The 26,945-nt window shown below is 37.2% G+C and overlaps 1 protein-coding gene across 5 annotated transcripts in view; it reads right to left on the bottom strand.

Moving 5' to 3' along the window:
• The window catches only part of CD163 (CD163 molecule), a 36,291-nt gene extending 10,171 nt beyond the window's left edge, over positions 1–26,120 (bottom strand). For 2 of the 5 annotated variants that reach the window (XR_015555009.1, XM_087442802.1), the window contains exons 1-7: positions 25,973–26,120; positions 14,211–14,297; positions 12,905–13,225; positions 9,900–10,220; positions 7,209–7,529; positions 6,218–6,538; positions 56–370 (exon numbers count right to left, since the gene is read on the bottom strand). Coding sequence is in view for 4 of the 5 variants with exons in the window: in XM_087442802.1 (XP_087298928.1) it covers positions 56–370; positions 6,218–6,538; positions 7,209–7,529; positions 9,900–10,220; positions 12,905–13,225; positions 14,211–14,297; positions 25,973–26,030 (1,744 nt within the window). In the remaining variant the exon portion in view is untranslated. Of the gene's footprint in view, positions 1–55; positions 371–6,217; positions 6,539–7,208; positions 7,530–9,899; positions 10,221–12,904; positions 13,226–14,210; positions 14,298–15,448; positions 15,558–24,244; positions 24,350–25,972 lie in introns of those variants that run through there. The other 3 variants (XM_087442803.1, XM_087442804.1, XM_087442805.1) reach the window with 3 other exon arrangements.
• Positions 26,121–26,945: the final 825 nt, after the last annotated feature.

Genomic DNA, 26,945 nt, shown 5'->3' with positions numbered 1-26,945 from the left:
AACCCCATCCTCTTCACAGTATGGGAACAAATTAAACATGTTCTTTGGGTCTCACTTGAGCAGACTACTCCAACGTCCCGGCTGTGGCTACAGGTCCCCTCTGGGCGGGGTGCTACCGGGCAGAGTGAAAGATGGGACTCGTGCCCCTCACACTGGAATTCTTCAGCCCAGATCTGTCCATTTCCTTCTCCAAAATGAGCTCCCCCCAGGATAGAGACGACTGTGCCACATTGTAATTCCCTGCACAGCACATGAGCAGCTTCCAGAGAGAAGTCAGAATCACAGATGGAGCCCCATGTGTCGCCATGTTTCACTTCAACACGACCAGAGCAGGGAATGTCCCCTCCAACCAGTCTGGGTTCCCTGTGGGCTGAAAGATAATAATATTTCAGTGAAAGGTAACGTAATTTCCAGATTTTCCTTCATGATGGGGGTTAGGAAGGGAGTGAAGAGTGAGAAAGGGAAGCGAGGGTGTTTAGTGATTTTCCACACTCATTCCTCTTGGATTTTCTGCCTAGAGTTGGGCAAAGCAATTTATAGATCTCTCCATTCCTCATTGGACCAATTTATCTGAGAACCCTGGAACTTTGCCTCCTGGGACCAACCATCCCTGGAGGCATGATAACTCTTTGTTTTCAGTATTTTGCTTACACTAGTCATAACATTGAAGACCACAGATAACTTGTATCCACTCTCTCTTTTAGCCCTATACTCAATCCTCCAACCACTGCAATCCGCGGTCTGCTCCAACCTTTTCAAACGGTTCTATGTAAAGTTTTTCGATATATTTCCTGTTTCAAAATGAACATCAGACCTCTTCTTCCCTTTTATGTCTGTTACACTTGATACAGGAGACACTTCTTTCTCCTCTTTACTCCTTCTTGCCTGACAGTGCTTTATCATCTATTCCCTGACCAAGGTTCTATCCTCAACTTTCTCATCTTCTCAATGGACTTCTTCTCTTAACTGCCAATAAGTATGTTTTTATCTATACGTTTCTCTTTACATTTATATTCATAAACATATCTACTTGTACACCTGGAACTGAAGGTGTTCAAAATTGAATGAATTATTGTACTGGTAAGACCACTGTGTTCTTTATTCAATTAATGATATCCAGATCAAATTAGAATCACCTGAAATTGAAACACTTCTTTATCTCACCAGGAATAACGGCAATAATAATGATAGTAGTGAACATTAAGTGCGCACCTATTATATACATGGCATTTTGCTAAGTATTGAACAAGCATTACTTCATTTAATTCTCACAAATGCCTAAAGGGATAATTATTAATATCATTCTGATTTTACAGACAAGGAAATTGAAACATAGAGAAATGTAGTAATTTGCTAAGGTCACACGCATGTTAGTGAAGGGCCAGGATTTGAAGCCCAGCAGTATATTCCAGCCTAGAATCTTGACCCTCACAATCATTGCACATGTGAAAAACCACCAATGTTTGTCCATATTTATTGCTACTGCTTTAATGTAATTTGTTATCATATGGCATGTAAACCTTTGCAATAGCTTTCTAAGTGGTATTCTTGTTTCTAAGTCTTCTTTCCAATAAATCTGTGCCATGACCACAAATATATTATTAAATTTCAAATATTTTCACAATTTCTTTGTAGTTGAGGTAATTCAATGTTTCTTTATTGTTTATACAATAATTTATCCTTTAAACAAATATTATTAAGTACCTATAATGTTTTAGGCATTTGGGGAGGCTAAAAATTCTGTCACAGAGTTCAGTCTATCAGTGAAGATAGATAATACTGCCAACAACGGTCATAACCACAGTAGCTAACATGTATTGATCACTTCCTGTGTAATTCCTGTGAGGTAGGTATTACTATTACCACTATTTTTCTTTTGAGGAAATTACAGCACAGAGAGCTTTGGTAGATTCCCCAATATCACCTATCTATTAAAACTAAGGAAAGATGATAAATGCTAATTTCTTAACATACTTTAAAATGCTCTATGATGTTACCTTAACAGCCTTAACTATCTATTATTCTACCAATCATACTTGATGCTCCAGCCTAAAGATGCCTGGGAATACTATGCTTTTTCATGCTTCTGTGCCTCTGCAGAAACTTTTCTCTCTGTTTTTAATATATTTCTCAGCCTTATGCACCTGGGAAAAGGCTACTTCTTTTCAAGGCTGCTCAATTTCTCATTACTTGCTCTTTCCCCCAAGAACACACAGTTTAGTAGAAGATATACGTGTTTAAAATAATGATGAGTCCAAAACTAGAAATATATGTTAGATATAAAACTAACAAATGAAGAAGTCATCAGTTCTGTTTGGGGCTTTGTAGGAAAACTATAGAGAACAGCATAAATCTGAACTGAGTTTTGAAAAAAAAAAAGATGAGGAATTTCTCAAGTAAATAATGTGGGAAATAGCATTTAAAGAATACAATTTCTTAGACCTCTTTCTGTCTGGTTTGTCTAAACTGCACATCAGAGATAAATTGTTTTATCTTTCTAGTCTTCCCACTTTATTGAGTTTTTCTGGCCATTTTCAGCCATAAAGCCTTGTGCTCTATAAAAGTCTAAGAATTTAAATAGATTATGGAATTTGTGGTTTGAATTTGCCAGGCACAGAGACAGTATTTCTATAATTTTTTCCTGGAAATCTTCTGAAAGTATCAAGTAAGTCAAGAAACAAAATTACAAACTCTGTTTCCAGCAAAACAAGGAGAGACCTAAAACCTAGGCCCCAAAATAAGTGAAAGAGCTTCCAAAAGCTACAGAAATATAACAAAAGAGTTTACAAAAGAAGGCAAAGGGCACACATGACAAATAGCAAACAAAAATATAGTTCTGTAAAGAAAGGGGCGCACCTTAAGTTGCAAACTTACACTATTTGGGATTTCTGTTATAGGCAGCTGAAAAGAATTCTAAATAATTCTGAATGTATTACCATAAGTGAGGTACTTTAGTAACAAAACTTAATTTTGGATGTGGTTAAGTGGAATTGGTGGGTAAAATATATTAATGACTCAGATATTTTTGGCTGGAAAGCTAATGAGTCTTGTTATTCATGGTAAGATAGCTGGACAAATGTCACCTTGAGAAGAAAACCTTGAAAAGAAAACACTTTAGTGAGTGTGCTCACTAAAGGTGAAAAATTGGAGAACATTGGGAAAAGTATCAAAAACTGGAAAAAGAAATCATAATGTTGGCATGACATGAAGCCTTCTTGCCACTTTTAGCGCTTACAAGCAAGAGAGAAACTCAGACTAGAAGTAGCCAGACTGCAAGAAGAAACGGAAGGAAAACTACCAGTTTTGTAAGGGAGGCATGCTCTGCCTGCAGCTACTATATGTAGTTAATTATGAATCCTATAATTTGAAACTTGCAGGATTGAAAAAAAAAATACCCTAAGTGTCCTGTTCCCCAAATTGAGGTGGTGATAAAACTGCAGCTTTAGCAGAAAATAAAATTGATGCTCTATATACAAAGACAATGAGCCTACCTGCAAAGACAGGATTTAGGTCTTGTCTTTCCTCCCAAACTCATGGTTTCAAATGACTTTAGGGCAGTGGCCAATAAATTAAGAGGAAGGGGCTGGTCACAGCATAGATCAAAGTATGTAAATATATTCTTTGACTGTGGTTACTTTCACATGGCATTCAATTAAAACAAATAGCCTAGAAACCTACTAAGCTTACAGAGAATTGTTTTGCTGACTTTGATGGCAGCTGACATCAGCCAATGATTACTCAACCCTTAGAGCCATCCAAGGGTCCCTACACCAGTATCATCAGAAAGTGGGTCGTGAAAGGTGTGGGTATACTCTCCAAACTGAACTCAGGTCAGACTATGGAGAACAACTCACTACGAAGAACTGCCCTGAGAACAACACCTGGGCCCATGAAGGACAACAGACAGAGGACAATTTCTCAGAAGGTAGAGCCTGGTCTATCAGATTGGCTTACCAAGGAACGAACTCAGTTGCAGGGCAACTCATCATTCTCATCCAGTAGGATTTGATAATTACTGCAGAAAAACAACTCTAGGTGTTTCTTGGTAACCAGAGAGCCACCAAAACAGCTTTAAACTGCTTATCTATTTGACTTATTTTAAATGAGAAAAAAATAAACTTTTTCTTCAACAATTCTTCGATTTTCTTTCAAATTCAGCTGAACTTAGTGTTAACTAATACAAAAGACGATTCATAGGAAAATATACAAACCTTTCTAAATTTAGAAGAAAATATCAGACATAGAAGTATGCCCAAACACATGCAAAGTCCCCAAAGAGGCCATATTAGTGAAAAATATTTTTAGTTGTAGCATAATACATGAGAATAAATATTATGTATACATAATAGGATAACATAATGACTAATATGACTAAGTCAAGGTCAACTATATCTCTCATCTCAAAAAGTAATTTAATCAGAGTGCTTTTTAAAATAAATCCCAATTCTATGATGAGCACAAGTGATGCACCTAAAACAGAATGACTCATAGAGGTTGAAAATAAGAAAATAGAAAATAAATAAGCCATAGTAGTGATATTAATATCAGACAAGTTTGATTCAGAATAAAAATCACTCAACTATAAAAAGATGGAAACTTTATAATACTAAAAAGAGCAATTCACAATGACCATGTAACAGTCACAGGAAGATCTATGTCCCAGATTCACACAGCATCATTTCAGCAATTAGACGATATAGCTACTGGCACACTCAGTGGAAAACCTATAACCTCAAATATTTATATTAATAAATCAGGAAGAATCAAAATTAATTAAGCATCCAACTCAAGAAGATAAGAGAAAAAAAGAAACCAAACTTTAGGCTTTCAGAAGTGAATTAATAGAAAGAAAAACAAATCTTAATGAATTAGAAAACAAAGATAGTATTAATCCTAAAAAATCCCAATGTTAGTTCTTTAAGGAAAAAAAAGCTAAGTTAATAGCTAATTTTATCTAATAAGTTAAAAGCATAAATAAATGCACACAATAATAAATGATAAGAAGAGAAATATCATGGATACAGAAGTAATTTCAGAAAGCTCTTTAAAGACTGATATGAAATTATGGTCAAGATATTTTACTAAGTAAATATTCAAGGTACAGAAGAGTTTATATAATATGCCACCATTTGGATAATAAATGGGGTGAAACCTATATATGGATTTGTTTGTATTTTCTTGTATTTATGTGAAATATCTCTTGAAGAACATGTAAATACTCCAACCACATAAGTTGTCTATGGGGAGTAGAACTGGATAGCTAGAAACAGTAATGGAGGAAGAGTTTACACTTTCATATTTTGAAGTTTAAACCATGTGAGTATATTGCCTAATCAAAAAAATCTCTTTAAACAAAAAAAAAGAAGAAAGATTAAAAAACAAATGTATATATAAAAACAATTGAAATTTATATCTTAAAAGAGTGTCTTTTTTCAATCAGAGGATAATTTCTATGTAACCAGAGGTAGACACAATTTGTAATATCAGGGAATGAACCTAGGAGCACGCCTGGGTCAGGATGTGTCTAGGGCGGCCCGTTGGTTCGTGGACAGGCAGCACATGAGTTTCCCCCCTATGACTAGCTCTCCAGATGGTTAATGGTCTTGCTCTTACATTTTTCTCTCTGTCTTCCTTTTCACCATACCAGTAGTTATGTCAATAGATTAACTTACCGTTGTTGAAAAGGCATCACTTTTCAACGAAGTTAGCATTTGTATAAGTGCTATTAGCATAAAATACCAGAGATTATCCACAAACTAGCCAACTCACAGCTCACTTTTGAGCTTTTTAAAGGGGTTGTAGTGAAATACACAAAAATGTTCAGAAAGAAGAAATGTCTTTTGTAGTAAGATAGAGGGAGCCTAAGATTCAGTCATGCCAGTTTATCCAACAGTTATTTTTTAAATCATTTGGTCACATTCCCATGAAAGACATATTTAAGTTTTACCTTAAAAATTTTAATCCTCCTTAATCTTTCACATTTCCACGTATTTAAAAATTACTCAAACGTTAAAATGAGCGAAAAACAAACACCTATGTCCAAGGCACAAAATGAATTACAAATTTATCTGACACTCTCACAATGGAATAGATATTTTCTGTTTTTTTGAGAAAGATCTAGTCATAGGGATCAATGTTTCTCATCCATTTCGAGGATATTATTGGAAATTTATGCTCTTGGAATTCAACTTCTTAACACATTGATTGAAAGTCTTACCTGAGCAGGTAATTTTGGCTTCTGCATAGGGATCACAGGTAAGTCCACCCCATTGCCAATTCTTGCAGTCCCAAAAAGAAGTTTCGTTTCCATCACAGCTGCCTGAAAATAGCCAAGTGTTTGTTGTCTTAATTTTGGAATAAATTTGATAGGATGTTTTGAGTGCAGATCCACATCCCAGCTGCCTGCAAACCACATCAGCTTCTTTCAGTCCCCAGCTTCTGTCACACACTTTCCCAAACAGTTTCTGAATTTCCACCTCCACTGCCCCAGCACAGCGGCTGCCTCCACCTATAAGTCTCAGTTCCAGATCTGATCCATCTGCAAAAGAAACATAAACTTAGGCCATGAATACATAAGGAAGTTAGGTCCCAAAGGATATTTTTTTTATCTTGCTCCTTCCCAGATACTGAGACACTGGAAATTGTGGCTTACCCATATCCTGGCTTTTTTAACAGCCGGTGTGGACCATAAATTTAGTTATAAATGGGATTATAGTTTCAAGGGTTAATAAACTTTTGTTGTTGTTGTTTAAGAAAATTGGCCCTATGCTAACACCTGTGCCCATCTTCCTCTATTTTATATGTGGGATGCCTGCCCCAGCATGGCTTGATGTGCAGTGTGTAGGTCCGCGCCCAGGATCTGAACCCCGGGAACCCTGGGCTGCCGGAGTGGAGAGCGCAAACTTAACCACTACACCCCCAGGCCAGCCCAGCCCTATAACATTTTGTCTCTCAGAGCTCCAAGTGGATTTAGAATTCGAAGTGTGGTCCCTAACAGCAATATGAAAAATTATTACAGAAAGTAGAGTCAGACAACACTCCAAACTAGTCAAGTAAACAATGTGTTAAAAAGACCTCACAACTGTAAAAGAATTCCTAACAAGAATATGAATAGATATTTGTATCTCTCACACCTCATACCTATCCTTACTCCCAAAGACCGCAGGTCCTTCCCTCTCCATTTTTCTTTTTGTTTCGTTTTAACTTACCAGAACACATCACACCAGCATCTTCTTTGTGATTGCAATAATGCTTTCCCCATTCATTGTGTTTACACTTCCAGAGAGCAGATTCATGTCCTTGGCAGGCAACACTGTCAAGCCAAATGCGTCCAGTTCCCTCACTGGCATTAACTCGACCAATGGCAGTGACGTCAGTTGGACATCCCAGTTGCTTACATGCCACAGCAGCATCACTACTATCCCAGCCGTCATCACAAACTGTCCCCCATTCTCCTTGGAATTTCACTTCTAATCTTCCCGAACATTCAGTGACTCCATCCACCACTCTCAGGTTCAGATCTGCTCCTTCTGTAAGAGACAAACAAAACAAGTCAGTGATAAAGAAACAACAAGAAGACGGGGACCCTAAATAGCTGTACCTGAGAAGAGTTAAGGAAAAAATGGGCGATATAAGTAGACACAGAGAGAGCAGTAACATACTACCACTTAAAATCAAAGATGGAGGAGAGGATCAGGCAAGAAGACAGGACTTTTCAGTAAGGAGAGCATGTGCTATAGGAAGAGTTCCTAACAGGAGGTTCAGAGGCTGAATTTTATCTAGAAATTTGCTTGTTTGACCACTGAGCTTTTGTTGTTAAATATATATTTCCGCATGTTTAGGTGGTACCCACACACTCCAGTTTGCCTCAATACTCAACACACACTTTTGCCTCTGACTGCATTACCTATCTATACGACCTGGTTTGTATTATATACCTTGCCCCTTTGTGACCACTTCCTTAGTTTAAAAGCAAAGAAAAGAGAAAAGGGACCTCCCTATTACTATTTTCACCTTCCCTCAATCAGTATTCTTCAAAGAACAGAACTTGATTCTGAGTAATATCCTGTAATAAACAAATTGTTTTTTTCCTCTTGCAGTTTTAGTTTTTGTTGCTGTGATACTGTTTATCGTGATTCCTCAACATGTATAAAACACATGGAGAAGACAAGTGCTGATCGGGGACCTAGAAAGATTTTGATGGGTAAAGGAAAATGAAAGGTACATGCCATGTTTTTTCTACCCCAAATCCCTTTCACTTTCTTCAGCTAATGAAATCCATCTTTTCTGTAGGAATCCCATTCTTTGTGGTTCAGACTATCAATGGCCATGTTGTTCTACAAGAAAAAAGCCAACTCAAGAAACAGACAAAGAGCCAAAACTCTGATAACATTGTTTAAGTGCTTGAGTCCAGTGTGGGGGAAGAGGGAGAATCCCCCTCTGCTCTTTCCGTTAAGGTTCTTATGGCTGGCCAAATAATTAACAAGACAGGTTAGCAGGAGAAAATAATACCAAGTTTAATAATATATATACATGGGAGAAACTAGGGACACTGAGTTTCTCAACACAATAGCAGAAATTCTTGTCTTAAATACCATCTTCAGCTAAAGACAAAGGAAGATGTTGGGGGTGGGGGGAGTCAGTTACAGGAGATTACCACTAAAGCACAGTAAACAAGGGTAAGGTTATTATGCAGATTTAAGGCCTCACCTTCCACATTGATAAGTTTCTAGAAATGAGGTCATACCCCCTCTTCCCAATACAGAGAGGGAGATACCTTTACAAATGGAGATTTCCCTTATAAATGTAAATGTTTGTCTGGCAACTCCTTTCAGGGCGATCTAGAGAATGTGGCCAGAGAGATAGAATTTTTGATAAGATGGGCTTATTGGTGCCTTTCCTATTGTAACATCTATTTTACATTATATTACAGCCATCAGATAGTAACTCCTTCCTGGAACAGATCTTCCATGTCAAATTCTTTAGGCAGTTAGTGGGGGAGGTCAAATGTCTGTCAGAGAAAACAATAAGGTAAAGACATATATTTCAGGGTGGACAAATCTTGATCTCCCACATGAGCCACATATGAAGCTAACTGTACCTTCTGGATTTCCCAGTTTCTGAGTCACTATTGTCTTATTTTAAAGGTAGTTTGAATTGAGTTTCCTTCATTTGCAAAAAAAAAAAAAAAAAGAAAAAAAAACCTGGTAAATACAGGGACATTTTTACTCTAACTATATTTTCCTAAATGTTCCATGGAGTCTGAGACATACTGAGTCTTCTTTAAACCAAGAACTCAAGCAGAAAAACGAGAGTAGCCTCCCTGCACACACAAATCCGTAGTCCCCATCCCCCTAATCAAGCAGGGAACTTGAAATTTCGTCTCTAGACAGACATAGTGCTTCCTTGTACCATAGCACTAGCATAAATAAGGTTTCAACAGGAAACCAAAAATTTTTTTTAATCATTTGAATCTGTGAATTTGAACTAATAGTTTGGGAAGGGGCGGATTAATGGGGCTAAAGAAGAGACTTTTGTAGGTGGAGGATAAGGGGAGTGATTTGCTTTTAAAACTCATCTAGAAAGCAAAATTTGCTAGTTAAGCTCTTTTTCTTTTTCCTTTTTTTAGGGGAGGGACTGGACTATTCTCTAAACACCTCCTTCTATCCTCATGACTTCGACCTCAATTTCACTGTTCCTCCTTCCTCCCTAACCTATTTATCCTATTTCAGTTGAGGTAAAATCTCCACAGGTATCAGAACTGAAACCTGAAATTAGGTAATAGTAAAGTGATAAAGGAAGCAGACTTTATTATGTTTTTGATTTCAGCATTTTAAGATTCTTACCCCCTTTCTTCTGTCCTCTCATGGGGAACAGAGTGAACCCAGATCAGTCCTTACCTAAGCAAATCACTCCAACATCCTCAGCATGATCACAGTTATGCTTTCCCCATCCTTCGTGTTTGCAGTTCCAGAGAGCTGACTCAGTTCCATTGCATACAAGATCATCAAACCAGATTGGTCCAGAACCTTCTCCAAAATTAGCTGAACCAGAGAAACTGACAGCACTTCCACAATCAAGTTGTTTACAAACCACAGAAGCATGATCCAAGCTAAAGTTATCATCACATATTGTTCCCCATTGTCCTTGGAATTTGACCTCTATTCTTCCTGAACACCTGTGTCCTCCATTCCTCAGCCTCATCTCCAAACTGGATCCATCTAGAGCAGAGAAAAGACCAGAGTTTGCAAGCGTTATTCATTCTGAAGTGATTTTAGAAGATAAGATTCCTCCGGACACTTGAGATTTGATGCTGCCCTTAAAAATGGTGCCTCATTTTGGATGTTGTCCATCTTCACATATTGGAAAATTTTAATCGTTTAAAAACAAGCTAACAATTAGGACTTTCATCTACATCTACTTACCAAGGGAAATGTTTTACAGATTAAAATTTACTTTGTTTTGTTTTCTTTCATTACTAACACAAAGTAAACACTCTTTTATGTAGAAATAGATAAATTTGTCTCAAACTATTTAGTTTAAAAACTAGAGAAAAATAAAATTGGTGCATACAACAAAGTAGTAAAAATAACAAATTGGTCATTTGTTTAACATTTAAAATCTTTATTTTAATCTTTATTACAGATAGTTAGGAGTATGAATAATTGCCTGAGGTTGAATTTGAAATTAGAAAACAGGAAAAAGCAAAAAATAAAAATGCATAAGTACGCATAATAGTTTGCAAAAGCACCCTATGGTATATCAAATTATTAAAAGTTGAGGAAAAAACTCAGTCAAAATAATTCCTTTCTTAACAATTTCCTATTTGAATCAAAGATTTTTTATTCCCTCCCCAAAGCATCTGGCACCATTTTTAGCAAAGAACAACTTTTTCGTAAAGAAAATTCTCTCTATACCCCATCCCTTAAATTTTCTATGAGGACTAAAATATCTGAGAAAAGGAGATTTAGGATGAAATTTTGGGACACCCAAAAAACAAAAACTGTTTGTGGTTGAACAAAATGTTTAGAAGCTTTTTTTGAAATAGTAATGCAATTTTAAAAGCTCAAAACTCCAGGCAAAGACTTCCACTTAAGATTTTTAATTATGAACAATAATAATAATAATAAGAGCTCTCAATCAAAATATGCATATGCTGTTCCAAGTGTACCACATAAGCTGTCTTCTTAAGTCTTCACAACAGCATTAAGTATTATGTGTTATTACCACTATCCCTACTTCACAGATAAGCAAACTGAGGTTGAACAATTGGCACAGGATCAAACACCTAGAAAACAGTAGAGCCAGGATATGAGGGAAAAAAGCAGTCTAGCACTAGAGTCTATTCTCTTTACTATTATGCTATGTTGCCCCAGTGCTTATGATAATAATAAAATCTCCCAAGAGGTTGAGGTTCTGAGGATTGAACATTAATCAGGGTGGAGAATCTCAGAAATGCTGACTCTGAAACCTCAAGAAACTAGTGAGTCCTGGAGTAGCTATGCATCCCTTCCTATTATTATGCACCAGTTAGAGCTTTAAGTGTATAAACTTCAAAAAGCAAGTTTTATCAACTCCATCCTTTGGTATAAAAAACAGAAAACAAGAGTTAAAAGTACAACACTCATGTCTTAGCTTCAAGAGTCAACTCTATACACAGCAATAATTATAGCAAGAGCCTGGCACGATTTATTGTGATTTTTAACTTTGCTGTCGTTTAATGTAGACGTTACTATTCTTATTCCCTGTCTTTTCCTTCATAATGATTAACAATAAAAGACAGGAAGAAGAGGAAGAAGGAGGAGGAGGAGGAGGAAGAAGAGGAAGAGAAGGAACAAGAGAACTGAGTTGTCAAGGTAATGAGAAGCAGTGAGCCATGAGGAAACGAATATTAATTTTTAACACCTATTACATACCAGACAGTGTACCAGTAGTTTTACACGTGTTATATTACTGAGTCCTCAGAAACTGAAGTTTAGAAAGATTTAACAACTTGCTCAAAATAATTGCATTAATGAGTGGTTAGGCTGGAATTTAGTCCAGCATTTTTCTAGATACTAGAAAATAAGGAGAAACTGCAGAATTGTTGAGATGAAAGGGAATTTTAGGAACACTTTAATAAATTCACTGTGTCCCTCCTATTATACCACAATGCTTAGCTAGAGATTAGTCCTGTCTAAAATCAGTCCTATGGAAGAGATGGTTTCTAAGAGAGAGGCTGGGAGGTGAGAGAGTTGCATAAAAGCCAATGAAATGACCAAGGAGAAATGGCAAGCCCGGGAATCAGAATTGGGTCAGAAACATGACTTTGGGATTTTTCAGCAGAAAGGTCTGACACATAACTTTCTGAGTTATGGTAAGATCTACTGAATTAAGACTTATGAAATGTCTCATAAAATTAAAGCTACCATGTAAATGAAATGATTAGCATTGTACAGTGGAAAAAACAATTATACTTTGCAAAACAGCCTTCCTCCAACAAAGACAGATTAGTGTTAGGAATATTTATTTCTTAATTCAGTAAGTTGATTATCAGTTAATGGACAAAAAGCTCATGATTTATGAGTCAATGTATGAAAGCAACATGTTACTGGGAAAGGGAACAAAGAATTAACCTAGATATCATGATATTTTTATGTAGGAATTGGAGCTTATAGTAGGATTACTAAATATAAAAGTGAAGCTAGTCACTTCCTCATTGATTGTTAGTGTTCAGAATCTCTTGATTTTTTTTTTTTAATATAGACTTTGTCATGTGTTTTCTGGTCTTTCAGCAAGGGATTGGGTAATTTTATTTGTGGACTAAATTACTTACAGAAAACTGGCTCCTTTTCATTTTTAACCCATCTAAATATTTTTTCCCACAAAACATTTTATGTTGAGGCTTTGACTTAGCAAGTCTTACCTGAACAGGTTACTCCAGCATCCTGTTGATGAGTGCAGTTATGCTTTCCCCATCCATCATGTTTGCAATCCCAGAGAGCTGATTCATTCCCTCGACAAGAAACATGATCCATCCAAATGCGTCCCGAGCCTGCACTAGAATTAGCCCATCCAGGGGCTTTGATAACAGTTGGACATCCTAGCTGCCTACAAATCACAGAGACCTCATCCATGTCCCAGCCATTATTACACACAGTTCCCCACTCCTCCTGGATTTTCACCTCCACTCTCCCAGTACACTTGTCTTTGCCAGCTGTTAGTCTCAGCTCCTTGTCTGTTCCTCCTGCAACAATGGGTAAAGGCAGCAATCGGTCAAGATCCAAAGAGCAAGCAGAGAATTATCATTCTTTAGACCACTTTATTTTTCAAAGCCAGATTTCAGAAACATTCCTAGACCCATCCATGGTTCAGTAGAAGAATGCTATTTCATAGGAATTCAAGTACAAACATCAGTATCACAGGCTTCAAAGTAAGTAATGACATAAAGCTGGCAAAGATAAGCAACACAATACTATATGATATCTCTATTTTATGGCTGGTATTCATTATAAAGTTTACTATTTAAATAAGATATTACAAAATTTTATAAGGATGATGTACATAAGTTTCTCCAAAATCTTAAAGTCAATAGAAAGAAGGCAGGAGGTGAGGAAGAAAAGAGCAGTTATAAGAAATTTAACACACATTTCACACATATATGTAAAATACCATGAATTTTTTAAATACTAGTTGAAATCTAACTGAAACTTATCTACTTAAATGGAAAATGAGATGGAAATATTTTCTATTACCTTCTACCATAAAATAATCCCCTGTCCCCCCACCCTTCTCAAATATCTCAGCTACCGCCTGGTGATTATTTTAGCTAATGTAGGAACCTGTGTTCCCACTGATATTTATCTGGCCTCCTTCAATACATTTTTAGATAAATTATTGGTATTTGAATTTGTTAAAGTGTTCCTAAAATTCCCTTTCATCTTAATAATTCTTCAGTTTCTCCCTATTTTTTAGTTAGACATTATTTCAACTCTTTGAGTAAAATGCATTTTTTTCCCTGTAAGAGTTTACTTTTGAGGGAACTGTGCTGATATTTTGTTCATTTTTTTTTGTCTCATGGTTAGGTTCTTATTTTATGCGTTTAATATCTAACCATTTGAAACCATGTAGCATGATTTTAGATGCTATTTAGCCCTCAGGAGAATTATTTGCTTTTCAATGATTCTTGTCTGAGTGGCTACGGCTGCAAGTATATTTGACATAGTACTCACCAAGAGAACTGGTGATCAAACAGGCACTGAGAACTGAGACCACAGCAATAGGGAAGGAACTCAAGTGGACAAAACATCTGCTAAAGTCTGTGAAAAAAAGAAAGAGGACAAAAATATAGTCTTCCCAAAAAGACACTTTGGAGAAGACAGGTTTCAGAGGTTTGAGATTCACAAAGAAGGTCAAACGAAGACAGAAATTCCTTCCTTCTAAATGGCAAGGTAGGCAGGGAAAAATTCATACCAGGACAGTATAGTGAAATAGCTTTGAAAATGTTCGTTTTTATAGGCAACGTAGGGGTGAGTACGTAGAAGAAAGTAATGGAAGGAAAAAAATTGCAAGAGCAGAACTTAAAACCTGGAAGATTGAAAATGCATCAATGAAACTTAGAAATAGGCAGTTCTTCCTGGGGGCACAAAGCACTATTCAACTACTGATGGCCCTATCTCTGAGCCCACCTGATCCACACTGTTAGATGGTAAATTCCATGAGGGAATGGGTTATTCTATCGTGTTCACCATAGTTTTACTAGTACCTGGTACGGCCAGCTAAATAGTAGGCGAACAAAACACTGATGGAATACACTGACAGTGTTTTTTTTGGAAAAACCCCAATATTGGATCCTATCTCCAGATATAGCATAAAACACTCTTTAAAGCTATCACTTTCATTTCTCTTTCATACTCTAACCCAACACTAATTTAAAAGTAAAAATGCTATGGTAGCCACACAGGAGCACTCACTTCAGGATAAGTCACTGAACTGTGCACTTAGGACTTCTACTTTCATGTGGTATGTTATTCATCAGTAAAAAAGCTTGAAAAATTTAATAAAAAGTAAAGATGCTAAATGAGTTTAACATGTCCACATAAATCACAAAGTAGATTTCAACACACAGAGATGTTATTCTAAATTTCCTCTAGGTAATCAAATTTCAATTAATATTCATTCCTACATATTCTATCTTTTCTAACAACTATTGTTTTCATACTTAATACAGTTCAGTTAATTTCAGTTCCTTCCTTAATTTCATTTCAGCAGTTTTACAAAATTGCTGCCAAAACTAATTCTTATCTCACATTTTCAATTTTGAGTCTATGGCAGATAAAAGATACTGCCATATAAGCTTAATGCCCTCTTCCCATTTCTCGCTCTTCTGATGCCAATCACTATTAAATCAGATCCACTGAGTGTCAGAATAATGCTATACTCCATTAAAGGATAAATGAGAAGCTTTTACCAGCAGATCCAGAGTTTTCATGTAGCACCATTCTGAGTTTGTCCGTTCCAAAGTTTTATGATTCCTATATCTCGTTGTATTATTCCCTAGAAATGTTCTCCCAAAGAAGAGAACCACTAAGAATTCTAAAAACATCTCACCTCCGGAAAAAAACAGAAAGGTTACGTAATGGAGGTGGAGTCAACCAAAAAAGGGAAGTCATTAAAAGAGTGAAGTTCCCTTTCATACTTATATTTTCTTCAATACGGGACATGAAACAACCAAAGGAGATTAGGAAATATTCACTATGGATTTACAAAAATTAAGGGGAAATATTTACTCATATATTGTTGTTGTTGAACTGAATATTTTAAATTTCTGCACTTTGCTTGGACTAATAGAAATAAAAATAACAATTGTTATGCAGTTAAATTAAGTCAAAAACTAAAGTAAAATAGGCAAAACATAATTAAATAATGTTTTATTGTATAACACTTTTAATATTATTTCCATAGTCAAATGTGTCTAATAAATAATTTTGTGTAGATTGTAGACAGCACTTGTATTTCTTTCTTAATGGCATGGAGAACAGCAATAAAGCTAGCCATGACTATTACAGATTCTATAAATGGTGAAATAAAAATTCACAAGACATAATTTTAGCTCTAAATACCTCAAATTCAAGCAAGAGAGATCCACAATGCAGCAATAATGAACTTAAGTTCAGCATAGGGTGAAAAATCAAGAAAGAAGTGGTCATGTCAACTGGGAGACAGGAAGGGACAATCAGAAAACTCTTTTTTGTGAGAAGATGCTTAAATTGTGTCCTAAAATATGAGAAGGACTTTGCCAAAATGAAAATAAATAAATAAATAAAGGGATTTAAAGCATAACAAGCAACACATACAAAAGAATATAGGCATGTAAAAACATGGAAATGTGATAGTTCATTATGGCATAAATATTGTTGGGTGTTAGTAGTGGGCCAGAATTGGGGAATTAAAGAAGCACTTCCAGTCTTCCAAGGAGACATTCACTATAATGCAGTCAACAATGGTGCACTGGCTTTCCATTTTTTGGACATGCCAAATTTCTTATACACATTGTTCCTCACCACTGTCTTTCACTGAGCTAACTCTTACTCATATACATTTTATGTCTCAGTTAAACACCACTTCACCAGGAAAAATAACTCTAAACTTTAATTATTCCAGAAAATATACACTCATGGTAACTGGTACTTTGAAGATTGTAACTCATGCTTTTTATAATTATCTATTGTTTGTCTTAATATGCCAAGGATACAAACTGTGTCTTCTTTTTCAACAAGACACCCACCAGTCCCTACCAAATGGTAGGCACTCGATAATATCTATTTTTTGTTATTGTGGTAAATGTTGTGGATAATGTTGTTATTGTTGCAGAGGTAAACAAAGACTACATGATAAAGAACATAATGTACCATGCTAAAGAATGTAAACTTTATATTATAGACAAGCAATAACATTAAATGATTTTAAAAATAGGAATATAGAGAAGATATTTTGTGTTTTACATGTCTTACCGTGGTGGCCATATTGAGGATGATTGGAGGCAGGGGAGAAAATAGAAATGACAGCAAGAGTAAATGCAGAGAAAGTAGAATGCTATTCAAAAATCTACTGAAAGTATAAGAAAAGCCTAATTGAAAAAAAATAGCAGGGAAGTGGAAATAATAGACTAGTGCAAAATTATAAAGATAAAAACTGTAGGGAGCAAGAAATTTCTGCTTCCACTAAAGATGAAGAAAAAGAAAGTGTATTTACTCTCCCATCTGAAACAGCTGAAAAGCAGACAAAATATGTGAAACAATCTACACATGCATATTTAGATAGATAGGGAGTGAGAGAGACAAGCACACTGGACATCTGCAGAGGGTTCCCTTTGAGTATTTAGTTGAGTACTGATCAGTACATGTATATGAGGAAACTATCTGATCCTGGGGAAAGGATGATGAAAGGATTAGAGTTAACACTGCCCAGTACTTATACAGGACCAGGAAGAGAGACTTTTCCCTTCATCCAACATGGAAAAACCTACAATTCATGAGGAATTGGGTAGAGTATGCAGAATAGTCTTAGCACAGGGATGGGGAATAATTAGCCCTAGACTAAATGCTGCTCTGACCCCATTAACAAATCTTATAGGCAAGCCCCAAAGTGTCAAATTGTTTCCTAGCAACATAATAGTATCCTAGACTAAAGCTTAAGAATGTTTAAAGGAATAAAAAAAAATTTTAAACCCAGCAAGGTTCAATTCAGAATGTCTGGAATTGAATAAAACATTACCTAATACGGAAAAAGTAGAAAAATTCAACTCACAATGAGGGGAAAAACTAATCAATTGAAATCAAACCAGAATGGATAACGCTGCTAGAATTTGCAGACTAGAACATTAAAACAATTATGATACTGGGGCCAGCCTGGTAGCATAGTGGTTAAGTTCATGCACTCCACTTCTGCAGCTCAGGGTTCTCAGGTCTGGATCCCAGGCACAAACCTACACACTGCTCTTCAAGCCGTGCTGTGGCGGCATCCCACATACAAAATAGAGGAAGATGGGCACAGATGTTAGCTCAGGGACAATCTTCCTAACCAAAAAAAAAAAAAAAAAAAAGGTTATGGTAAATATTTTCTGTATGGTCAAAAAGCTATGTAGAGGCAAGAAATATATTTAAGAAAAGACCCAAATTTGACTTCCAGAGATGAAAACTACAACAAATAATATTTTAAAAAAATACACTGAATGGGATTAATAGCAGATTAGACATTGCAGAAAAAAAGATTAGTAAATTTGAAGATATAGTACTAGAAACTGCCCAAAATGAAACACAGAGTGAGAAAAAAAATTAAAGAAAATAAAAAGAGCATCAGTGAGCCATGGGAGAACTTCAAGCAGCCTTATACATGTGTGATTAAAGTCTTCCAAAAAACAGTGGACATTTGAAGAAATAATGCTTAAAAATTTTGAAACAGCGAAAATTATAAAGCCACAGATCCAAAAAGGTCAACAAACCTCATACACAAGAAACATGGATAACACTGTAATGGGCATATCACAATAAACTGTCCAAGTCCAGTGATAAAGAGAAAATTTTAAAAGCAGCCAGAGGAGAAAAAAGACTCTTACGTACAGAGGAACAAAGACAGCACAACAGATTTCTTGTCAGAAACATGCATGCAAGAAGACAGTGGAGCAACATTATTGAATACTGAAAGAAAAAGACACTTCCAACTTAAATTTCTTTAACCAGCAAAAATATCTTTCAAAAACTAAGAAGAAATAAAGATGTTTTTCATCTTTACAAGCTGAAATAATTCATCACCAGTAGACCCATGCCACAAGAAATGGTAAAGAAAGTCTTTCAGACAGAAAAAAATGATATTAGATGGAAATATAGATCAACACAAGGAGTGAAGAGCACCAGAAACAGTAACTACATAAGTAAATATATAATTTTTATCATTATTTAAGTATTTTTAAAAGCCAGTTGTTTAAACAAGAATAATAGCTATGTAGTGTGGAGTTTATAACATATGTAAAAGGAAAATGTATGACAATAGTAACACAAAGGGTGAGAAGAGAAATGGAAGAGTATTGTTATAAAGTTTATGTACTATATGTAAAGTGGTGAAATGTCTTTTGAAGGTAGACTATGACGAGCTAACTACTATAAAACTAAAACAGCCACTAAAATAACAAAACAAAGAGTTACAGCTAATAAGCTAACTAAGTAAAGTGGAATTGTAAAAAATATTCACTTAATCCAAAAGAAGCCATAAAGAGATGAAAAAGGAACAAAGAATAGATGGGAAAAACAGAAAACAAAGAGCAAGGTAATAGATTTGGACCCAACTGTATCTATAATTACATCAAATGTAAGTAGTCTAAGCACACCCAATTAAAAGGCAGAAATTGGCAGACTGGATTGAAAAGTAAAATTCAACTGTATGATGCCTAAATAAAGTCAAAAAATAGACTAAAAGTAAAAGGATGGAAAAAGATATGCCATGCTAACACCAATTAAAAGAAAGCCATACTGGCCATATTAAAATTAGCAAAAGTGTGTGCGAGTTCCCTTCTCTCCACTTCCTCTCCAACCCTTGTTTCCTGTCTTGTTGATTATAGCCATTCTGACGGGCGTAAGTGCAAACTGGTGCAGCCACTATGGGAAACAGTATGGAGACTCCTCAAAAAATTAAGGATAGAACTACGATACGATCCAGCTATTCCACTGCTGGGTATTTATCCAAAGAATGTGAAAACACCAATGCATAAAGATACATGCACCTCTCTGTTCATTGCAGCGTTATTCACAACAGCCAAGACTTGGAAGCAACATAAGTGCCTATCACGGGTTGAATGGATAAAGAAGATATGGTATATATACACAATGGAATACTACTCAGCCATAAGAAACGATGAATTCCAGCCATTCGTGACAACATGGATGGACATTAAGGGTATTATGCAAAGAGAAATAAGTCAGAGGAAGAATGTGACATACCATATGATCTCACTCATTAAGTAGTAGATAATAACAACAACAGACAAACACATAGAGACAGAGATTGGCTTGGTGGTTACCAGAGGGGAAGGGGGGAGGGAGGAGGGCAAAAGGGATAGGCACATGTTTGTGGTGATGGATTGTAATTAGTATTTGTGTGGTGAACATGAGAACATGATGTAATCCATGCAGAAATAGAAGTATAATGATGTACACCTGAAATTTATAGAATGTTATAAACCAATGTTACCACAATAAACAAATAAATAAATAAATAAATCAGCAAAAATGGATTTCAGAGCCAAAAATATTTCTAGGTGTAAAGAAAATCATTTCATGATGGTAAATGGTCCATTTATCAAGAGTATATATCAATCCTAAATGTTTATGAAATTAACATTGGAGCTTCAAAATCCCTGAAGCAAAAACTTATAGAACTGCAAAGAGAAATAGAAAATCCACAATCATAGTAGAAGATGTCAATGTCTCTCAATAATTGATAGAACAAATAGGCAGAAAATCAGTAAGAATACAGAATTGAACATTATCAACTTAACCTGATCAACATTTATAGAACACTTCATCCAATAACAACAGAACATACATTCTTTTCAAGTGTATACAGAACTTTTCCTAAGACAGATAATATTTTTGAACATATAAAAATTCTCAACAAATTAAAAGTAATTCAAATCATACAAAATATCTTCTCTGATCACAATGAAATGAAATTAGAAATCAATAACAGAAATATCTCTGGAAAACTTCAAATATTTGGAAACTAAATAGCACACTTTTAATGATTCAATGGTCAAAGAAGAAATCAAAAGGAAATCAGAAAATATTTAAGAATGAATGAAAATGAAAATACAATGCATCAAAATTTGTGGGATGTTGCTATAACAGTCCTTAAGGGGGAATTTCTAGCATTAAACACTAGAAAAGAAGAAAGGTCTCAAATAAATAACATCAATTACTTTAAGAAACAAGAAAAAGAAGAGAAAATTCAACCCAAAGAAAGTAGAAGATAGGACATAATAAAGATCAAAGCAGGAATCAATAAAATAAAGAACAGAAAAATAGAGAAAACAAATGAAACCAGAAACTGGTTCTTTGAGACTACAAATAAAATGGATAAAACTAACGCCAGACTGATCAGAAAAAGAAAGACACAAATTGCCAATATTAAGAATGGGAATCACTGTAAATTCTACAGACTTAAAAGGATAATAAGGAAATATGAAAACTCTTTACCGATAAATTGATAATTATGTAAAAAGGACAAATTCCCTGAGAGACGAATTACAAAAGCCCACTTGTAAATATATATTATTGTTAATAAAAATCTTTCCACAATGAGAATTCCAAGCCCTATTGGCTTCACTGATAAATTCTAACAAATATTTAAGGGAAAAAAATACCAATTCTAAATAAACGTTTCTAGAAAATAAAGAGTTGTGATTACTTTCCAACATGAAGCCAATACATCTTGATATCAAAACAAAAAGAATACATGAAAAGGAAAGAAAATTACATATGGATATCTTTCACAAGTATATATGCAAAAATCTAAATAAAATGTTAGCAAATGAAATCCAGCAATATATAAAGGATAATATGTCATGACCAAGCAGGGTTTATCCCAGGAATGTAAGATTAGTTTAACACTCAAAAGTCAATTAACATAGCTTGTTATATTAAAACACTTAGAAAAAATAATTCAATCAACTTGTTAGATGTAAAAAAGTCTTTCACAAAATAAAACTCTCAGCAAACTGGGTATGTAAAGGGCACCTATGAAAAACTTGCAGCTAAAATCATACTTAACTTTGAATGCTTTCTTACTAAGATCAAGAGCAAGACAAGAATGTCCACTTTCACCATTTATATTTACCATTGTACTGGAGATACAATCCAGTGCAATTGAGCAAGAAAAAGAAATAAAAGGCATCTATATTGAAAAGGAAAAAAGCCAAACAGTCTTTATTTGCAGATGACATGATTGTCTGTGTAGGATATCTGATAGAATCTACAAAAAAAATATGAGAACTAATAATTAAGTTTAGCAAGGTTGCAGGATATGAGATCAACATACAAAAATCAAGTAACAAAAAATCCGAAATTGAAATTGAAAAGACAAATTCCATTTAATAGTATGAAAATTATATGTAATATTTAGGGATAAATCTGACCAAAAATGTGAAATTTCTATACACTCTAAACTACACAGTATTGCTGACAGAAATTAAAGACTTAAATAATTGGAGAGATATACTGTCTTTGGGTTAGAAAACATTATTGTTAAGATGTAAATGCTCCCCACATCGATTTATAAATTCAGTGCAACCAAGTCAATATGCCAGTAGACATTTTTTGATAGAAATTGCAAATTGATTTTAAAATTTAAATGGAAATGCAAAAGGTCTAGAATAGCCAAAACAAGTGTGAAAACAATGAACAAGTTGGAGGATCTACATTATCATATTTCAAGATTTTTTTTATAAAGCTGCATAATATTATGAAGACAGTGTTGTATTAGCATAACCAGTACATATATGGATGACTGATGTTTGATAAAGAACATAATGTGTTTAACAACTGGCACTGGAACAATTGGCTATCCAAATGCAGTAAGATGAATTTCAATCCTTACATCATACGCAAAAGTTAACTCAAAATGGATCATAGACATAAATCTAAAACCTAAAACTACAAAACTTTATCAAAAAGCAGAGGAGAAAATCCTCATATGCTTAGATTAGGCAAAGATTTCCTAGATACAATGTCAAAAGCATGAGTCAGAAAACAACAATTTGATAAATTGGATATCATCAAAATTAAAAAGTTCTGCTCTTGAAAAGTCACAAAAGAATGAAAGACAAGCCACAGACTGGGAGAAAAGACTTGCAAATCGTGTATCTGATAACACACTTGTATTCAAAATTTATAAAAAATTCTCAAAAATCAATAATAAGAAAGCAAGCAACCTTACTCAAAAAACAAGCAAGAAATTTGTACAGACACTTCTCCAAAGAGTGTACAGGATGGCAAATAAGCACACGGAAAGATTCTCAATATCATTAGTCCATAAGGAAATGCAAATTAGATCCACAATGAAATGCGATTACATACCCATTAGAACATCTAAAATTACAAAGGACTACACCACATGTTGAGAATGTTGAGGAACCGGAACTCTCATACAGTCTTAATGAGAATTTAAATGATGTAACCATTTTCAAAAACAGTTTGGCAGGGTTTTTTAAACAGTAAACAAACTCAAGTTTTTACTTAAGAAACATGGTAACATATCCATTTAATGACTTGTACATGAGTTTTTTGCCAGTTTTATTTGCAATAGACAAAAGCTGGCAACAAGCCAAATGTCCTTCAACTGGGGAATGGGCAAACAAGCAGTGGAATACTACCGAGCTTTAAAAATGAATGAACTACTGATACTTATTACAACAGGAATGAATCTTATACTTTGTGATTCTTTTTATATAGAATTATGGAAAATGAAAACTAATGTACTGTGACTGGAGCAGTGGTTGCTCAGTAGATTGGGAGGCATGGAAAGGAGGGATTACAATGGGGGGTAATTATGATAAAACTTTTGGGGTGTAATCGAAGTGTTCATTGTCTTGATGGTTTCATAGGTATACAAATATATCAAAACTAAAAAATTGAACACTGTGAATATGTGCAGCTTAGTGTATATCAACTATAATTCAATAAAGCTGTTTAGAAAATCTTAGTGAAGGGAAGTCAAGATGGTGGTGTAGGCAGACTCTGAACTCTCCTCCTCCCGCAGACACAGCCAATTTACAACTACTCGTGGAAAAATTACCCCTGAGACAGAACTGAAAACTGGATAAGAGGAACTCCTGCAACAACAGACAATCCTAACTGAGGTAGAAGAGGCAGAAACTCCCTTCTGGAGAGGAAAAACGTCGCCTTCACAAGCCACAGTGCCTCACAGCCACCCGGGAGCAGCCCAAATGTACGCAGCCCTCCCTGGAGGCGTGGGGCCCTGAGCCAGGAAGCACCCCCGCTGTGGGCATTTTGTGGACCCAGCACAATCGAGACGAGTGGCATAATATCGGACTTTGCCTGCTATCAGGCATTGGGGAATACCCCTGGAAAAGCTGGTTCACAAAGAAATTAAAACCAGCTCTTAAAGGGCCCATGCGCAAACTCACCCATTTCAGAAAGCAAACTAAAATCACCAGAAAGAAAGGTGCACAGTGCTTTGGCGAAAAGAGACTCACCTGATAGGCCCTGAGTGCATCTAGGTGAGAGGTGAGACCTCTCCAGGGACTGGGACATTGGCGGTGGCCATTGTTGTGGCCTGGTGTGGGCGTGCTGACATAGACGCCATTGGAGATCTCCCTGAGGCCTCCTAGCCCATGGTCTACCCCTGCCGCTAGAACACCAATTTAATCCAGCTCTGCCAGGGCAGGCAGCTCCCCTAGAGACTGGCCCCACCCAACAATAAACCCTCAGGCAACTTGTGGGCCTGCATAGATTGGTGATTGGATTCTCTGCAGCCTGGCAATTGAGCCTACTTCAGTGAGGCAGGGCGTGCACAAGGAGCAGTTGGAGAGTGTGGGACAGTGGTGGAGTGTGTGGGGCTCCCTCCGTGGAGAGACTGGGCCAGCTTTGGGAGGTCGGGGCGAGCACGGGGCAGGACTGTGTTGACTGTGTGTGTGGACCTGTGGGCAGCAGGGCTTGTCAGCTGCAGAAGACTTGTGCTTCTCAAAGCACAAGGGGTTTGCACCACCTTCCAAAGCCTGAAACAATGGGGTGCTCCTGTGCCTGAAGCCAGCCCCACCCAGCTGCAATCCTCAGAGAACTGACAAGAGACCTAAAGGCTGGAGGCTTATAGTAACTGTAAGCCCCTGAGCCTAACCACCTGCCATGCTGGGGGCCTACTCACTTAAAAGAAATACTGCAACACAAATGTGGTATTAGAACTTGCAGCCAACTGTGCTGGGGCTCCTCACACCAGATAAAGAGACTGAAGGGCCCACAACAACTACAAGCAGCTGAGCATTACAACAGCTGGCCAGGAGCATAACTCGGCATCCCTCGGCACCTAGAGGGAGAGAAAACAGGCCACAACAGAAGGACACACGTAGCCCATATGGGGGTCACCCCTGGAACATTGAGAACTGAGGGAAGCACACTACAGGCCTCCTAAGCCATCACTTACATAAGGTCACCTATCCAAGAGCAGGAGATGTAGCTGACCTACCTAATACATAGACACAAGCACAGGGAAAGAGGCAAAATGAGGAGGCAAAGGAATACATTCCAAGTAAGGAAACAGGCCAAACCCCAGAAAAGGAAGTAAGTGAAACAGAAATGAGCAACCTACACGACAGAGAGTACAAATAAAGAGTGTTAAGGATGCTCACTGATCTGGGGAGAAGAATAGATGAACTCAGTGAGAATGTCAACAAAGAAATGGAAGATATAAAAAAGAACGAATCAGGTCAAGATGGCGGCGTAGGCAGACTCTGAACTCACCTCCTCCCGTGGACACAGCCAATTTACAACTACTCGTGGAAAAATTACCCCTGAGACAGAACTGAAAACTGGATAAGAGGAACTCCTGCAACAACGGACAATCCTAACTGGGGTAGAAGAGGCAGAGACTCCCTTCTGGAGAGGAAAAACGCCGCCTTCACAAGCCGCCAGCTTCACGGCCGCCGGGAGCAGCTCACAGGTACGCAGCCTCCCTGGAGGCGCGGGGCCCTGAGCCGGGGAGCGCCCCCGCTGGGGGCATTTTGTGGACCCAGCACAATCGAGACCAGCAGCATAATATCTGACTTTGCCTGCTACTAAAGCATTGGGTAGCACCCCCAGAAAACCCGGTTCACAAAGAAACTAAAACTGGCTCTTAAAGGGCCCGTGCACAAACTCACCCGTTCCAGAAAGCATCCTAAAATCACCAGAAAGAAAGGTGCACAGTGCTTCGGTGACAAGAGACTCACCTAATAGGCCCTGAGTGCATCTCGGTGAGGGGTGAGACCTCTCCAGGGACTGGGACATTGGCAGCGGCCATTGTTGTGGCCTGGTGTGAGCGTGCTGACACAGACGCCATTGGAGTTCTCCCTGAGACCTGCTGGCCCAGGGTCTGCTCCACCCGCTAGAGCACCTATTTAATCCAGCTCAGCCAGGGCAGGCAGCCCACCCTAGAGACTAGCCCCACCCAACAACAAGCCCTCAGGCAACGTGTGGGCCTGCATAGATTGGTGACTGGATTCTCTGCAGCCTGGCAACTCAGCTGACTTGAGCGGGGCAGGGTGTGCACAAGGAGCGGGTGGAGAGTGTGGGGCGGTGGCAGAGTGTGTGGGGCTCCCGCCGTGGAGAGACTGGGTCCGCTTGGGGAGGTCGGGGCGCTCACACGGGGCAGGACTGTGTTGACTGTGTGTGTGGACCTGTGGGCGGCAGGGCTTCTCAGCCACAGAAGACTTGTACTTCTCAAAGACCCACATAGGAGGTTTGCTCCACCTTCGAAAACCTGAAACAATTGGGTGCTCCTGTGCCTGAGGCCAGCCCCACCCAGCTGCAATCCTCAGAGAGCTGACAAGAGACCTAATAGGCTAGAGGCTTACAGCAATTGTAAGGCCCTGAGCCTAACAACCTGCCACGGTGGGGGCCTACTAACTTAAAAGAAATACTGCAACACAAATGTGGTATTAGAACTTGCAGCCAACTGTGCTGGGGCTCCCCACAGCTGATAAAGAGACTGAAGGGCCCACAACAACTACAAGCAGCTGAGCATTACAACAGCTGGCCAGGAACATAACTCAGCCTCCCTGGGCGCCTACAGGGAGAGCAAACAGGCCACAGCAGAAGGATACACGTAGCCCACATAGGGGTCACCCCTGGAACATTGAGAACTGAGGGAAGCACACTGGAAGCCTCCTAAGCCATCACTTACATAAGGTCACCTATCCAAGA

The sequence above is a fragment of the Ceratotherium simum genome, chromosome 17 (genome assembly GCF_057802395.1).
Source record: "Ceratotherium simum simum isolate JZ-2026a chromosome 17, ASM5780239v1, whole genome shotgun sequence".
NCBI classification, from domain to species: Eukaryota; Metazoa; Chordata; class Mammalia; order Perissodactyla; family Rhinocerotidae; genus Ceratotherium; species Ceratotherium simum.
This window is presented reverse-complemented; position numbering and strand designations above follow the sequence as displayed.